The 18,197-nt window shown below is 38.2% G+C and overlaps 1 protein-coding gene across 1 annotated transcript in view; it reads left to right on the forward strand.

Annotated features, from left to right (window-relative positions):
• CUBN (cubilin) overlaps positions 1 to 18,197 on the forward strand; it is a 258,922-nt gene that overhangs the window by 105,957 nt on the left and 134,768 nt on the right. The window contains exons 29-31 of the mRNA XM_041765335.1: positions 5,755 to 5,936; positions 10,713 to 10,887; positions 12,385 to 12,554. Of these exons, the coding sequence (XP_041621269.1) occupies positions 5,755 to 5,936; positions 10,713 to 10,887; positions 12,385 to 12,554 (527 nt within the window). The remainder of the gene's footprint in view (positions 1 to 5,754; positions 5,937 to 10,712; positions 10,888 to 12,384; positions 12,555 to 18,197) is intronic.

Raw genomic sequence — 18,197 nt, forward strand, 5'->3', positions numbered from 1 at the left:
CAGATGGAGAGGGAGAGAGAGAATCTTAAGCAGGTGTAGAGCCCAACACAGGGCTCAATCTGATGACCTGAGCTGAAATCAAGCATCAGATACTTAACCAACTGAGCCACCCATGTGTCCCAATTGACTACTTATTTATTTTTAATTAATTAATTACTTTTTAACTTATTTTTAATATTTTTATTTTCCCTCCTCTCAAAATTAAATTTAATAAGAAAGTAAAATGAGGATACTTGTTTATGTAGGAAGTTTTTAGTATCGGACGTTAGCAACACTGATAACAACTACAGAGGTAAAGCACCTTCCCAAACAGGTATATTTTTGAATCCCACTTTCTTTTTTAAAAACAAGACAAAAACACACCTTGTTTCTACCACAGGAGGTACAGAAATAGTAAATGAAATGTACAGCCATGTTACCCAATATGACTAAGACATTGTTGATGAGGCCGAATTAAACTTAGCTTTTGATTCATTTTATCATTTGGAACACATTCTCTCTTTTTCAGAATTACACACAATGGGATTTTTGGATTATCTTCATATTTCTTTTGATTGATGATGGGCTAGTATGTGTTAATATAGATTTTAAGTCACATTTCTTGTATTGGAACTGACTCCCTTTTCCAGAGCTAATTAAGTGGGAAATGATGCATAAATACAATTCAGAAGACTTGCATTATACATTCTTTAAAAACGCCACAATTTATTATGAATTATAATTGTCATTAGCTTTCATTTATAATTTAAAAAGTTCAGCTCTTGGTGTAACTTTGTAATTTTTCATTTTCAGCCATAATTGTACAATTCCAAATGCATGTTTTCATGTTTCACTGTTAGCCTAATGATAACCTGAATTTATGAAACAAAGTATCATATTCATTATCAAATATAGAAATTATTGTAATTTTTTTCTGAATATGTTTTCCCTTGTCATTGAAAGTGAGCATAGGAAGAAAAACAGACATCATTCTTTTTTTCTGTTTTTAAAATGTATATTTTGACATATTTTCTTTTGCCCAATACTATCTACACATTTGTCAAAGAATATCAAAATTAAAGAAAGAGATACCCAAAAGAGTGAAGCATAACTGGCTAAATGCTGATTAAACTCTCATTAGTGGACTGGAAATAAGTACCAAAAGAGAATTATGCTGACATTGTACTATCAAAACTAGCAACTTTTAAAATATCTTTTAGCAACTCAACATGACCATTTATTTATTCTTACTTATGACTTACCACCAAATTAACACGTCAAGGATAAAACAGAATTCAGTTTTTTTCAAATCAAAACTTACTCTTTGCAAACTGAAGGAAAAGCAAAAGATATTTAATGACTTACAGAAGGGCATGTGGAGATAGCACTTTTTAGATCTATAAATGGATTTTTTTTTTCCAGAGGCACTAAATGCGCCTGGCTTCTATAGCACTATTTATAGTAATGCATATGCTCAACAAATAAATAATGAATGAATGAATGAATGGGAACTGGAAAGTTATTTCTATCGCTTTCAGAATGTAGAAAATACAAAGACAAAGTTAAATTTCTACCATAATTGTCAGAATTAAAACCATTTTCTAGTACTTTATAGTTTTACCATAAAATACCACTAAATTAATGTATTTTACTTTGCATTTGATGGAAATTTTAAATCAAAGTTATTATTTTTGATATGTTAAACCTCCAAGGTAGTTGAGAACACGAAGGAAAAAGAAAGCAAGCTTTGGAGTTTTCAAGTGCCAACACTTTCTTTCCTTCTCGCCTTAGTCAGTATTTTCCCCCCAATAGGGTTCTTTTAATAATATTGAAATTTCTCCTTAAAAGATACACACACACTTAAGTGCTATTGATGAGAAAAGAACATGACATACCTAAAAGTACAATCTGGCTTTGTGTTTTGTAAACCCTTGTTTATGTTTGGTTTAAATCTTAGGGGAAAGTACACTGTGGGCCTCCAGAACTGTAAGTGGGTAAACAAAATAAATGCTGTAATTTTTCAAAGCATCACTGATGCCAAGAATCTGATATTATCATTCCAGCTTACCCGGGCTAGTTTAAGGGTATTTGTATCCTGTTATTCTCAAAGGAATTTGCAAGGAAACCTAAAACCATTGGAAAAGACAATGGAAAATGTTATGCAGATTTTTAGATGAACCAACCATGATAAAAAAAAATTGAATTAGATTGGTGAACTGAAGTGAAATAAAAATGCAGAGATGAGATCGCCAAGCTTCCATTTCCTTGTTCTCTTTTATGTGATGTGGCCATGAAGTTATCCTCTTCCAAAGATTTGTTTTCATTGGGTTTTTTTATCTGATACAACTGATAATGAAGATCCATAGGAGCTGAAAATGTAGGTTGAAAGGAAAGGGGGCAGGGTAAAAGAATGCTTTTGCTTCCCTGGGATGTATTTTAGAAAAAGGTGCTGCATCTTCCAATAATTTATATGGGTCACTGTGCTGCAAGTCCCCAGGGAGCATCATTTGATGGTATATACTGTGACCGGCGCCCCCTGCGGTTGTGCTGTGGTGCTGTGTAAACTGTGCTGATTTTGGCTTCAGGAATGTTTTCCATGTGTTGTTCTAGGAGGAAAAATATTTTCTAATCTTTCATGGCATTCATGTTTTTTTAACATTCCCCTCAGTCTATAAACAATATCAGCACATCTAATTTTAAACAGCTTTTTCATGGGGCTTTAACCAGAAATAAAGATAGGAACTTTATAGGCCATAGGAAAGGATTGCCCTGTGCAACAAACTTTAAGTCTAAAAACAGGTTTTCAAATGGAAGGAGGAAATTGGCAACTCATGAAGATAGTGTCATATTGGGCTGGAATCAGATTTCTTTTCCTAATCAAGATTCTTCTTACAATTCTTAAGTGGAGATTCTGTATGGAGAATAGTTCTTCTGAACCTTTATAAAACATTTTCCTAACTCACCATACAAGGCACATTTGTAGAATGAGGACAGTAGACATGACCTCAGCTTGTTTTAAGTCACAGCAGTCACTCGTCTGACAATGCACATATGTTTGTGGAGTGAGGAGATAATATCATTTTTTAAAACCGAAAAGCCTTGATGCAGAATAAGAGAAGTACTTGGAAGACTTTGCTAACCAATAAAGAATATTCTGAAAAAAAAATAGAAAAGTTGGCTTAGATATGTTAACAGAGCAAGCAATTTTTTTTAAAGATTTTATTTTTTATTTGAGAGAGCACACACACCCGTGAGTGGGGGGAGGGAGAGTGGTGGGGAGGAGAGAGAGAGAGAGAGAGAGAGAGAGAGAGAGAAAGAAAGAAAGAAAGAAAGAAAGAAAGAAAGAAAGAAAGGAAAAGAAAAGAAAGAAAAGAAAAGAAAAGAAAAGAAAAGAAAAGAAGAAAAGAAAAGAAAAGAAAAGAAAAGAAAAGAAAAGAAAAGAAAAGAAAAGAAAAGAAAAGAAAAGAAAAGAAAAGAAAGAAAAGAAAGAAAATCTCAAGCAGACTCTCCACTGAGAGTAGACACCTGCCTGACAGGACTCCATCTCAGGACCCTGAGAGTGTGACCTCAGTGGAAACCAGGAGTTTGGTGCTTAACCCACTGAGCCACCCAGGCACCCCAAACTATGTTTTTTAACCACCAAAAATTGCTATTGGAAAAAAAAGTGATCTTTTTCTTCTTGATTTTTATCTTTATTTTTTTTCTAACTTTGTCTGTAAAATTTGAGCCTTCCTCAAATTTTGCTTCTTTCACAAAGCTTTCTCTGCCTCTCCCTTCTCAAATCTCTGTCTGAATTCCTACAAGCTATATGAGTTTGTAAAACTCAGTAATTAAGTACTTGGGCACTATCAGATTGCTTGGATTGGTGTCCTGCCCCACCACTTAAAGCCAAGTAACCTTGGGCAAGCCACCTGACCTCTGTTTGCGTTGATTTGCTCACTTGAGAAATGCAGATAATAATCATACCTGCTTCATGTGGTTATTATGAGTATTCAAGTCGGGAAAAGAAACTGTAAAGCCCATCTAAGCACTTAGTGGCAGTTTTTCTTACTATATACCACATGGTGCAATATTTGATTGTTTCTTGTAATGGCTTGTCTTAATTACTTTCTAGGGCTTAATATATAAACATAAAACATAAGCTTCATGTCTAGGTTTTCCATGCTTGGGTTTTATATATCCAGTTTTTGTTTGTTTAGTTGGGGTTTAGATATAAGTTTTCTGGGTCAGGACTTGTATCATTTATTGTTTTTGTTTGTAACAGACTTTATTATTTTATTTTATTTTAAAGATTTTATTTATTTATAAGAGAGGTGGAGATATAGGCAGAAAGAAGCAGGCTCCCTGCGAGGACCCCTATGTGAGACCCAATCCCAGGACCCTGGGATCATGCCCTGAGCCAAAGGCAAACGCTGAACCACTGAGCCACCCAGGCGTCCCAGTAATATTTTTTAAATGGAATTCTAATTTTTAGATTTTCTTCATTATATTCAGGAAAGAATTTCATAGTAGGAAGTACAATGAACATGTGAATAGTGTTAGTGTATATCCTGTCTCTCTGTCTTCCATTTCCTTGTATGTAATACATTATTTCTAAGTCTAATCAGACCTAAGATCTAGAATACTAAGAGCTAAAAATCTTTGTTTGTATGAAAGACTCTAGGAATTAAAAAAAATATATGATCTGTCCATAGTAGCTTTATTCATAATTGCCAGAATTTGGAAACAAGCAAGATGACCTTCAGTAGCTATAAAAGGATAAATAAATTGTGGTACACCCAGACAATGGAATATTATTCAACATTAATAAATGAGCTATCAAGCCAGAAATAGACACAGAGGAAATGTATATACATATTAACAAATGAAAGAAACCAGTCTGAAAAGGCTCCATACTATATGATTTCAAGTATTTGACATTCTTGAAAAGGCAAAATTATGGAGACAGTAAAAAAAAAAAAAGTGGTTGCCAGGGGCTAGAGCAGAGGAGGGATAAAAAGGCTGAGCACAGATTTTTAGGGCAATAAAACTACTCTGTATGATACTATAATGGTGAATATACATCATTATACATTTGTCATAGAATGTACAATGTCAAGAGAGAACCCTAATGTAAACTACAGACACTGGGTGATAGTGAAGTGTCAATGTAGGTTCAACAGTTGTAACAAATGTCTCACTCTGGTGGGTTGGGCAGGGCGGATGTTGATAATGGGAGAGGCTGTGCATATGTGGGGACAGGGGTAAAAAAAATAGGAGCTCTATCTCCCACTCAATTTTGCTGTGAAGTTAAAACTCTTCTAAAAATAAAGTCTGGAAAAAAAAATAAAGTCTGGGGATTCCTGAGTGGCTCAGTGGTTGAGCATCTTGCCTTTGGCTCAGGGCATGGTCCCAGGGTCCTGGGACTGAGTCCCACATCGGGCTTCCTATAGGGAGCCTACTTCTCCCTCTGCCTATGTGTGTTTCCCATGAATAAATAAATAAAATCTTAAAAAATATATATATTACCAAAGATTTGATGTGGTGAAAATGAGGACTGAGAATTGTACCAAATGATATAATCAATGTTTTTGAAGAATAAATTCAATAAGGTGTAGCCATGATTTTTTTCTCACTGCTTTATAACTGCTTTGTTATAACTTCATTATAACTTTATGAGTTTTCCCCTAAATTAGGCATTGTGCATTTTTAATTATCTTTGGATTAGTGGATTTTTGAATTTTTCCCAGTGACCAATGCCCATTTTGAACTGACTGAGCCTTGCTATTTTAACAGGTTGCGGTGGTGAATTGTCTGGGACCACGGGATCCTTCAGCAGCCCTGGATACCCTAACACATATCCACCCAACAAGGAGTGTATCTGGTACATTACCACAGCCCCTGGAAGTAGCATTCAGCTCACCATCCATGACTTTGATGTAGAGTATCATGCAAGATGCAACTTTGATGTCCTGGAGGTAAGAATTTCAACTGCTTATCATCACTCCAAATTTGGGATAGAACTGGAGATCACTCTGCAAAACTCCCTAAATTATTTCCAGTGACCAGCAGAATTTCGATTTGTATTAGTTCTTTGTGAGTGATGTTTACAAACAAATAGGATGAATATCTCAGTTTGGGTTTCCCTAAAAGCAGTGGCCAAAGGACTTAGTGGTGGGCAATTTAACTTGGAGATGGTACCAGGAAGCAAGAGTGAGGAGACAGCAGGAGGGAGGGTAAAGGAGGTAGACCTAGTGAGGGGAGCCCCTGTGGACCACTTGGACTTAATCCCACTGGGACCCTGGGAGGTGCTATGAGGACTGCTCATCAGAATCATCCCTCTAAGAGTGTGAGTCCCTGGTCTCTCAACTCCGTCCCCATTAGCGGATTGTACTCGGGATGGTTAATGCCCCACACTTCAGTCTGAGAAAGCTCCCTTAGGAAAGGAAGTGGGGAGGCAGAGTGTAGAGAAGGGGTGGTCTTGAGGGTGAGACTGTAGCCGCAGCTACCATCAGAGGGGGGGCCCGCATGGTGTGGGGTACAAGATGCAACACTATGCACAAGGTTTATCTCATAATTGAGATGACCTTTCAGAATCTATTATAATCAGTTGTTTATTGCAAGGATCTAGTCATCAGGAGCTGAACCTGTCTGCAAAATGTAATGGCTTCCTACACACAAAGCTCCTATCACCTCAGCACTAGAGATTGCTATAGTGCTTCATGACAAGGGTTCTTCTATATTTACTAGAATTTAAACTCCATGAAGGGCTTGGTATTTGTTTGTTTGTTTTGGTTTTGCTTTATTGCTATACCTGCCACAAGAGTACTTGTCAAATAGTAAAACGTTTGATATATATTTGTGGAATGAATGAAAGCATGTATATCTCTGATTGACACACCGTAATAACGCACATGGGTGGTGGTTTTCAAAGGGACTTTGACATCCACTTTCCCATTTGAAGATTAAATAATCCTGTGAGGTAAGAAGGGAATTTTGTCCTCATTTTGCCATTGTCAAAACACAGGCTTAAAAATATTGATGGGTTTTTCCATGACCACGAGGACAGTGAGTGGAAGAGCGCAGAACTGAATCCATCCATAACCCGATGCTCCACATAAGCCAGCACAAAAAGATAGATAGAGATGGGCAGTGTGCAGGATGTCGACATGAGCAGCATGGACTTCAGAGGCAACTTTAACACTTAAAAACTTCACTTAATTGCAAAACAAGTTCTCTCCTTGAAAAGACATGGGATTCTCAAATCATGCCCTCACTGAGTGGAATAGCAGAATTGTATTTAGCAGCTCCAGGCTCTGTAAAGGAGGATAATGCTGCAATAAGTGAAATCAGAGACGAGGCTTGTTAAGTCCTTAGGTTAAAACCTCTACCCTTGTCTTCATGCTGGTACTGGTTGTTGCCAAGTCATGACTCCATCTCAGAAGAGGAAAGGTTTTTAGGAAGGGAGAATGAGGAGGCTCCCAAAATTCACAGAGTATGAGTAGGAATAACACTTGTGTGTGGAAGGTTTAAATGGTCCTACGTGCCAGCAAGGATATTTTTCAGTGGCATAAAACCCCTTAACACTTACAAAAGATTGGCAGCCAACTTTTCCACAGTAATGTGAAATGTTCCTAACCCTTCATTTTCATATTCCAAAGAGAATGTGATTGTTGCCCATTTGGCAAAATGTAAATGGGCTCATTGTGCTGTGAGTTTTGTCACACCCATTACATGAGAAAGCAGACTGGGGCTGTTCCCTGCAAGCAGCTCCGGGGACAGGGGGACAAAACATGGTCTCTAGGCAGCTGCATTTAGGCAGGTCTTGTGCCTGATTTTTTTTCCCAGAAAGAGCTCTGAGCAGAGGCTATAGTCAGCTTGGGGCTTATTTTTATTAGGACAAGATAGTCTCCCATGTTCCACAAAACCAGGGTTTGTGGGGGGGATGTTTTGAGCCCCTGAAGTGTTTTGGGGAAGCTTACTTCTTAAGGCTGAAATGAGTAACCCCTTATTTTTTGTTCAAAAACCTTGTTTGACATCTCAGCAAATGTTCCTGTCAGGTGGAAAGCACTGTAATAAATTTGCACTAATGATGATAAAATTATTTTTTCCATCCCTCATACCAAAGTTGCTGATAACATGCTAGCAGTTGGTTTCAAAATGCTACTCCGGCTGGGTATGTGGCCTTGAGACACTGACCACTCTTTTGACCTACCTGTCCTCAACCTGTACGTTATCCTTTCCTGTTCAGAGCACAGTCAAGTAGGACCTCTTTGTCCCCAGGTATTGGACTTACTTGGATTTTGCCAGATTTTACCAAGAGCCAAAATTCAGTGTCCAGAAAGTGACCACTTGCATTAAGCAACAGCCGTTCGGTTACTCATAACCCTGGAATGCTGACTTGATTGTAACAATAAATGGAGCTAACAGAGCAGAAAGAAACGTTCAAAACAGATTAAAACCATAGGCTTTGAAATGTTCTATATCCTAAGCATTTGCTAAAAACACATTTTTTAAATCTCTGATCATCAGACCCGTCCCCCCCACCCCAAAGTTTAGTCATATGCTGTAGTTGAAAGAACCACACCCTGAAATTCTTTCCATCTTTTTCCTCTTTTGAAGAGTCATGCATTAACTATCAGTGTTATTTGTGGAAACCAAAAGTACTGTTGTATTGTTTGGGTCATGGAAACACTCTGGCTGATTTTACTTCAGTCTCTTGAGAAAGGAGCCTGAACCTGCATAAAGCAGAAAAGGAAATCCACTCCTTGGTGCAATAAATCAAGACAATTGCTTTTGGTGTGGGCAGTTTACTCCCTCTGGTCTTTCTGCCATGATCCGTGTCAGCCCAGCCCCACAAGAGGGGAAGCAAAGAATGTCAAAAGCGGCAGTGTTGATTTTCCTGGAGGCCCAGCCCACTCATCCCCGTTATGTTTGTGATCTTAAGGGGACCCGAGCAGAGAGAACAAAGAATATTTTGCCGACATGCAAGTTTCCTTTGTCAGAACTAAAGCCTTGTGCTCAGTGTTCTCTCCAAATATGTGCTATTTATTGGGTTTGGATGATTGGGAGCACATGCTGTCAGTTTCAGGCTCTGAGGACTGTGTTCTCTGGGGAGGCCAGGGGGCAGGCAAATCTCAAAAAACGGGAGAGACCCTGTAAACCAGAAGCAATCTTTTCCTTCCCCTTGCATTTGCATATGTGTACGTGTTAAGGGCCATACAGGGCCCCTCCTAAAGTCCTGCTTTTGATGGGACTCAGAGGGCCACACAGACATAGCTCCTCCTCTGAAAATAAGCTTGAAGCCATCCGCCTGCTTCATTCCTTTGCAATTAAAGTCCTTGTGTTCGGCCCTCTGTGAACAGCAGTTGCATTCTTTTTGGGCCTTGGCCGCCTGGCTGGGGGGAATTAATCAGACAAAGAAATCATTATAGATTCAAATCACACTCTCCTCGCCAAAAGCAGGCTTCTTGTTCTCCCGCTCTCCCCTCAGAGAACACTTGAGTGATTCCCTCCATCAGTCAACAGCTGCCCCGAAGGTGGGCGAGGGCTGGGGCCTGAGGAATCAGAATGAGGACAGTCCTTAGAGGTGGTAGAGCCACCCAGATGCCAGGAGAGCGAGGGCCCTGTGCACAAATCTCACCCAGCACTGCTTTCCCCATTCCAGTTTTGCCCTGGAGCAAAGAATTATGAGCATATATATGTTGGGGAGGAGGAAGGACCCAGATAGTATTATGCTTGAAAACTGTCACCAGAAATGGTCTTTCTTCTCCAAACTGGAGTTTGGCAAAGCCTGGAGTTAGGGATTCAATACCTTTTGTTTGATTCTTATCTTCTTGCCCCCTTCTCCTATACTCACCCCTGCAACTAAGAAATCTGTGTGTGAGATGTTAGAGACCTGCCTGGGCACAACCTGCCTCTAAGATATGGCTTTAGAACCCAAGGAGGTGGGGGCTTGCTGGGAGGAATGTATGTATCACTGGGGCACTGGATCCTAGTCAGATAGATGGTTGCGAATTAGAGGAACCTAGATCTGAGGACACTTGAGATAGATCTAGAGGGAAACATCCAGGTATTGAGCAGAGTCCAGGACAATTTCCCAGAGGAAGTTGCTCTTGGTCACATTCCCACCAATGGGATTCTGGGAGTAGGTTCAGAGAGAATCTGGGGGAGTCCCTTCTTAAGTATACCATAGAACATACTAACAGGTTATATTTTCACTTTCTCTGAAGAAGCAAAAATATTATACTAAATGCCTAATCTTATAAAGTATGCAGACTGCAAAATGGAAGATCCTAAAAAATCTAACTGGGAGATCAATAGCTTTCAGTGATCTGACTTTCACAAACAAGATGGCTTTCGGCTAAGACTATTCCCATGTGCCTAGAAGAGTTAGACAATCAGACTTGATACTGTTTTACAGCAATGGCTCTGCCAAAGATAGCAGGAAATCTTATGAAGTTGTGGAAAAAGGAAGAAGGGAGATAGAGAAGATTCTGGAGTAATCAGTTCAGCTCTACTATTCTGATAGAATAAGCAGGAATCTTATGGGCGGTTGGACTTGTGCGTTCCTAGGGCTGAGGGAGTGCCTTTGAAAATCCAGCTAAAGTTCACAGTTCATCCCCACCCAGGAAGGCTGAGATTTCAGTCTCTCATGATAATAGAATCCAGGAGCTGGTGGTAAAACGGGATCAGAGGTCATCACTCAAATATGTCTCTTAATTTCAGTCCTTTTTTTCTACATCCTGTCTTAGGTTTTTGGAGGTCCTGATTTCCACTCTCCCCGAATAACCCAGTTGTGCTCCCAAAGATCATCTGAGAATCCCATGCAAGTCTCCAGCACCGGAAATGAGCTAGCCATCCGCTTTAAGACCGACAGCTCTATAAACGGGAGAGGCTTCAATGCCTCATGGCAGGCAGTCCCCGGAGGTGAGTGAAACAAGGAGGTATCTCAAAATACTTAGGCCGAACCCTTCTAAGTTTTATGAAATGATTAGAGAGGGGTATGAAGCCCAACACAGTGACCACTTTGTGACTCCTCAAATGACAAACACTGCTTTGGCATTAACTCTTCCCTAAAAGAAAAAAAAATGTGATAGAATTTAACTTCCACAGTTAAAATATGTGAAAACTAGTCCATGCAAGTATGCAAGTCCATGGTGAAAGCAGAAGGGAGGTACTTGGTTAGACTAATACTCTCCAAGGGACTTGGGCCCATTCACTGGCCACAAAGTTGGGCATCAGCAAAGTGGTAAATTAGTCCATGCTATAGTACAGATGCCCAAACTGGAAATGTTAAATTCGTGAATTCCAAGGAATTACCATGTATTATATAGTGACTTTCTGCCTAAAACCTTAGGCAGTCTAAAAATATTTACCTGTTGTAGATTTTTTGTTGTTGTTGTTGTTGTTGTAGATTTTTTAAATTAAAAAAAAATGAAGGCACAAAATAATCTAGCAGATGTTAACCTATACAACTACTATTTAAAGCCATGTTTGCTGGCTGCTTACAATGTGCCAGCCAGTCATCTATTCTAACTGTTCTATGAACACCATCTCATGTCTTCCCTCACAACCACCCCATGGGGGGAGTTAATTTCAAATCCTTATCTTAAGGATTTGAATGAGGAAATTGAAACTTAGAGAAGTTAGTACTCGTCCAAAGTCACATAGCTAGGGAATGCCAAGGCAGAGATGTGATCCCAGGCTACCTTGTGGCCCCAATTTTGGAAACCTAAGGTGGTAACAGTAAGTATGTCAGACATTTCCTAAAGTTAATGATGCATGAATTTAATAAGGATTATATATATGATTATGTATACCTGGTATTTAGATTATCCAAAGCGATTTTCAATTATCAGAAAATGATACCACATTTTTCCATTATAGGTTTGTTTATATTATCATAAAAAATCCAAGAAATGGAAAGTCATAGAGATAATCATTAATAGGTATTTGATAATATTGTAGGAATTAAAAGACTGAATAACTGTACCAGGTCCAGAATATTAAATTTTAAAAGGCAGATAATAAATTATTAAAAACATATACTACTAAGTTATCAAAATTCTTAGGAGTTGTGTTATTCTTACAATATATTATATTTTTAGAGAACAAAGAAGAGGCGTTTTATGGCTTTATGAGAACATGATTTTATTTGCACTTAATTTTTGGTATTTAAAAAAATTTTTTAGATTACTTTTGTCATCAGTATTTAAATTATTTGAGGGATTTTCTTAGTTGTCCTCATTTTGTTGGAATGAATGAATTAATGGTGGATATTCAGTTCTACACAATGTTTGGCATCAACTACATAAAATAGGTGGTCGAATAAAGCAGCATATTGGTCCATGCTACCAGGTAATGTGGCAAAGATTTATGCATCAGAGATTCTTCTCATTTTTGAATTGGGTTTCCTACTTATAGGTTGTGGCGGGATTTTCCAGGCTCCCAATGGAGAGATTCATTCTCCAAATTACCCCAGTCCTTATAGGGGTAACACTGACTGCTCCTGGGTCATTCGGGTAGAAAGAAATCACCGTATTCTCTTGAACTTCACTGATTTTGACCTTGAACCTCAGGACTCCTGTATTACGGTAGGTGACACAAATTTCAAGCACCATCTGTAGGCAAACCTAGGTCAAAATTTTGCCATGTGAGCAGATTTAATAAATACATTAGTTACGAATGTTTTCAATGATAATCATAGGGAGCCCAACTATTGACAACTTAAGATATAAGGACATTTACTTTTTTACATAAATACAAATCGGGAGGTAGATAATCTCAGGATTTGTTTAGCAACTCAGTTTCTGCTCTGCCATCCTTAGTATGTTGATTTGTCATTTTCTGTTTATTTCCTCATGGTCAAAAAATGGCTGCAGTAGCTCTGAACATCCTGTCTGAGTACAGATGCAGAGAAAGGGAGAGGAATTATGCTATTTGTTTCAATTTTGTATTTTTTTAATCAAAGAAACAAAATTCTCACACAACAAATTCTCCCCTTACATATATGATTGGTCAGAATTGGCTACGTAAGAGGTTAGGGAAGTTTTAGTGGAATGAATTTATCATCACTATTTCAAATCAATTATTATTAAGCCTTTGGGGTTTTCATGGGTTCTACCTTTCTTGAGATTGGGATAGCCCAATCTGCTACTTAAACAAATCAGTGTCTGATAGGACAGAATAGATTGGAGGATGGAGATGGAGGAAAGAACGATGCCTATTAGTCACATGACCAAAGTTTCTGTTACTACCTTCAACTTTAATACATTCTCACCTGAAACTAATGCTTTATCCTTAATGTTAGAGTGAATGAGGATGCATTTTAAGATTTTCTTTTTGTTTTTAATTTAATTTTTTTGGTGACTTGTTTTTTTTAACAAAAGATTTTCCATCTTTCATTTGTATTTAGAGACATTTCATTTAAATATAAACCAGATTCTCTTGGCTAATGAATCTTTCTATTTTAGTTTCCTGATAGTTTCTTACACAAACTCCAACTGGCTAGCTTTCAGATTTAACTCAGGGAAGATCAAAAGTTGTTCAATATTTGTCAAAGTAGCAAATGGTTTGATTTCAAATGGTTTGATTTCAAATATTGTTTTACAAGATGAAATCAGTTATCTACTTTAATAGTTCGATTTATTTATGACTATGTATTAGTCTTCTAAATGAATCTTCAGAGTCTAAGTTGGTGATGCATTGTACAACCTTAAGATCTAGAATATCCACTCACCATAATGGTAACTCAGACCAAGACTAACTCTCCTGACAGAGACAGTTTAAACATTTTACATGATACTTAAAGCACTTTCCTAAATGTAGCAAAAAACTCACAAGATAGTGTAAAATTTCTGAGTTAATATATGTGAGAGATGTGAGCCTAGTATTTGGGATAGCTTTTGCCTATAGGGCATTTGCTGATTCAGAAGGGGTTAGCAGCACTTCTGTGAGCATCTCAGGGCAAAGAAGAGCAAAGTTTGAGTCTACAGCCAGAATAGGGTAGAAGTCCTGGTAAACCATCCCATATCCTAGGTAAAAGGAAAGTAAAACAGCCTTCACAGAAACTGCATACCAGCTTTGAGTCACCTGAGTGGCCCCCAAAATCTGAAGCCATGGAAAAATGAGAGGGGACCTTGTACTGCTCTACATCTTTGCACATCTGACAAAAGCAATTTAGAATCTTTTTCAAAGGGAGATAAAGTCATCCTAGATCTTCTTTCTACTAATAATTTTTCATGTGCAATAGCCAGCACACTATCAAAGATATGTATGCACATGAGATAATATAACATAAATGCGATACAGTATGAATAATGGACAACGGAAGCAAACACTAATATGGTAGATTGGTAAACAATTATGATTACTAAGCTCATGGAGATAAAAGTCAAACGTAAAGCTCTTAGCAAAGAAGTGCAAACTATAAAAGGTGACATTGCAAAAATGAAAAAGAACCAATTAAAGTCTTTAGAACTGGATAAAATATAATAGCTGAAATTAAGACCTAGTCAAATTAATGTCTGGTCTAGTGCTAGACATTAGACAGAGATGAAGAGAGAAATAATAAACTAGAAGATAAGTCAGAAGAATCTAGTTGGGGGGAAAAGCACAGATAAGCAAAAGGATGGAAAATATAGAAGAGAGGTTAAGACACATAGAGGAGGCTTATAAAAGGTATAACATACTTTAACTGTAACCTCAGAAGGGAAAGTGAGAGATAAATGGAACAGGAGCAATAATTAGACAGCTAATGACTAAGACTTTTCTCAAACCAATGAAAGATATCACATTTATAAAAACAAGAATCCCAGGGAACCCAAACAACTGAGTAGAAATACAGAAATAAATAGACATACTAATCTAAAAAAAAAAAAAAAACTAAAAATAAATAAAAATAAAAATGTTACAATCAGCCAGGAGAGTGGATAGGGGAACAGATTGCCTTTTAGGAAGTGGCACACTGAACACTGACTTTTCAACAGTGATAATTAGAAGGAGAAAAAACAATGGAATGGTATCTTTAGTCTAAAGAAAGAAAATAACTACCAACCTGAGACTCTGTACTCTCCTAAAATAGTCTTTAAGAATAAAGGTGAAATAAAGCATTGAAACAGAAAAGGGGTCTTCAGGAGAAGTTCAAATGGGCCAGAAACAAAATGTTTACCTCACAGATTTGCCTGCAGTGGGCAATTCTCCACCATTTGCTTCCTCTCCCATTTGGTATGGTGCCAGGTACAGTATCTTCTCTTCTCTTTGGTAAAGTCTATAACCCATAGAATTCAACATACAAAAGCATGTGAACAAAACAAAGTCTAGGTCAAAGGCACGCCCAGCATGGCTGTGTTTTTCCCCCTCCTATGTCCATGAGTAGAGCTTTCCACCTACATGAGATATAAATACACAGTTTTCTATTAACTACTGCCATATCCCAGCATGCAGCTAGGCTTGAGTTAACAAACTGTAGCATGAGGCAATAGATAGGAGCAAGTAAAACTTCAAATGTGATCGAGTCATAGTCATGGAGACAGGAAAATAAACCCAAAGACAGGTGCTGGGAGGAGTTCAGTCTGACAAACAAGGTAAAATATAAAATGTAATAGTCCAAACAAGTTGTAGGAAAAAGGGAATCCTGTATGAAGTAGTTAGAGTATCCCTGCCAGTGGGCATATGGGGCATTCAGAAACAGATGCCACTCAGCACCTGAGCAAGACTCCGATATAAAATGTGAATTATATCAATCACATGGTGCCAGAGTTGAGATATCCAGCTCTGTGGTGGGGTAAACCTGAGGCTGAGCCTGAATGTTGCCATTTTCCAGCGGTGTTGCCTTGGAGAAAGTGAACTTTCCAGCTTTCATGTCTTTAACTGTGAAATAGTGATAATAAGAGTACCTGTGTCAGATTTGTTGTTGGGTTATTTGAGATTATGTAAGTGACTGGCTTTTCATATAGAAAGTTATTGATTCATGCTAGCCCTAATCAAAATGATGGTGGTGGTGAGTGCTGAAGATGGCATCTGAGCTGTACATGTACATTTGAAAATATTTCTATATATCTGGGTAGTCATTAAAGTCACAGAAGTAGGTGTGATCACATAAAATAACATTTTCTAGAGAAAAGGACCAAAAAATTCTTTAGGAAACATCACAATTTAAGGGGCAAATAGAGATAAGAGAGGAAAAGAAGATGAAGAAGAGGCACTCAGAAGTAGATGGAGAACCAGAGAGAGTGGTAGTCTAGAAACGAGGAGTAAAGCCAATTTTAAGAGTGGGTGATCAAAGGTACCAAAAGTATCAAATCCAGTAGAAGTCAACTAGGAAGAGGTTTGAAGTAAAGCCACTGGATTCAGTCTTTGATAACCTTGGAAGGAGCAGGATGGGCATGGGTAGTAGTGGAAGACTCTAGATCACAATGGCTTAGGAGGGGCAGAAGCTTCTTAGTTTTTTCCTGGGGAAAAAGTTATGGCAGTGAGTGGTATAAGGGAATAAAAGGCTATGACCAATGGAGAGTTGTTTCTTGTTTTTTGGATTTTTTTTATAATGATAGAGAGGCTTGAGCATGTGGAGTGGCAAGGTGCTGATGGGAAAGTAACAGCTGAATGTAAGAGAAATGGAGGGGTGCCTCCATGGAATCAGTCAGTTAAGCATCTGCCTTTAGCTCAGGTCATGATCCCATGGTCCTGGGATCGAGTTCCATGTCAGGCATCCTGCTCATAGGGAGCCTGCTTTTCCCTTTTGCCTTTTGCCACTCCCTCTGCTGTGTCTCTCTTTCAGTCAAATAAAGAAATAAAATATTTTTTAAAAGAGATAAATGGAATAATTGATGAAGTCATATTCAAGTTAGAGACCTGAAGAAGAGATAGACTGATCCTATAGATTTCATATATTCAGGATGAGAAATTAAAACACATGACTAACCCCAACGATATATAGTTTTCTTTGGTTCGCAAATTTATTTATATTGAAACTTATAGAAATCACACGTAAGCTAGGTCACTTTTGTTTGTATAATTTATAAATTACCTTTTTAGAAAAAGATAAAGTAATGTGAAGAAGGACTATTCTGGTAACCTAGGGTAGAGATCAGCTGTGTGTGGTTGCCAAGCGGACCCAGTTACAGGATAGGAGGCCTGCAGAGCTTGGAACCAGGCAGGCAGTGTCCTGGCGAGGCTGGAAGCTTGGCTTCAAGTTACAGTTAGTTGTCTGGGGGTTCATGAAGGCAAGCATTGAGGCACCAGCCCTCTATCGTTTATAGCTAGATGGACACTGGATGTGAAACGTGCCCTACAGTCCAATATCTTACATAACATCTCTGCAGTTTAAGTTCATACAAAGCCAATCATTCATTCTGGAGGCATTCAATTTATTTTCTTGGTCCTGTTGCTTGGACAAAGTCATTAGCAAAGAGAAAAATATTCAGCTGCCAATGATGTTGCCAGATAATGTTTGTGTTCATGGGACTTTTAATAGAGCTCAAGTGTACTTGTTAAATACCAAGGTAAATTATGGCTGGATGGGACCAGGAATCATGTTTTTTAAACTCCTGTAACAGTTTGGGTCATCAGAAGAGGAGATATTAATTTTAATAGACATTATTGCTAATAGTCACAAACACATAGGTACATAGAATGGTAAGTTTGCAACGGGAGAGATTAGAGATAATTTACTGTCATGTGCTGATTCTTTTGGTAGTATTCTTATTTTGAAAAGAAGAGCATCAGGATCAAGATGTGGCAGAGGGGCGCCTGGGTGGCTCAGTCAGTTAAGCATCTGTCTTCAGCTCAGGTCTTGATCCTGGGTCCTGGGATGGAGCCCCTGTTGGGCTCCCTGCTCAGTGGGAAGTCTGCTTCTTCCTCTCCCCCATGCTTATGCTCTCTTCCCTATCTCTGTTGCTATCTCTGTCTCTCTCAGCTGAATAAATAAATAAAACCTTAAAAAAAAAGACCTAGTGGAAATTAATAGCAGGACCAACACCAAAATATAAGCAAGCCTACAATAAGTATTCCAATAAGATATAAAAATTTCAGTGTACATGCAAGGAACTGAATTCCAGAATAGAGGACAACTCAAAAATAGGAGAGGATAAAAACCAGGGTTCTTCTGCAGCCATTTTAAATGTTCTTTCAGATGAACGCAGACTTCATTTATCAATATAAGAAGGAGTGTTAGGATTCCAGTTGAGGTGGAAGGTGTCTTTGCCTTGAAGTCAGGTGATCTAGGCTATACCCACCCA

This window comes from Vulpes lagopus, chromosome 8 (genome assembly GCF_018345385.1).
Source record: "Vulpes lagopus strain Blue_001 chromosome 8, ASM1834538v1, whole genome shotgun sequence".
Lineage (NCBI taxonomy): Eukaryota > Metazoa > Chordata > Mammalia > Carnivora > Canidae > Vulpes > Vulpes lagopus.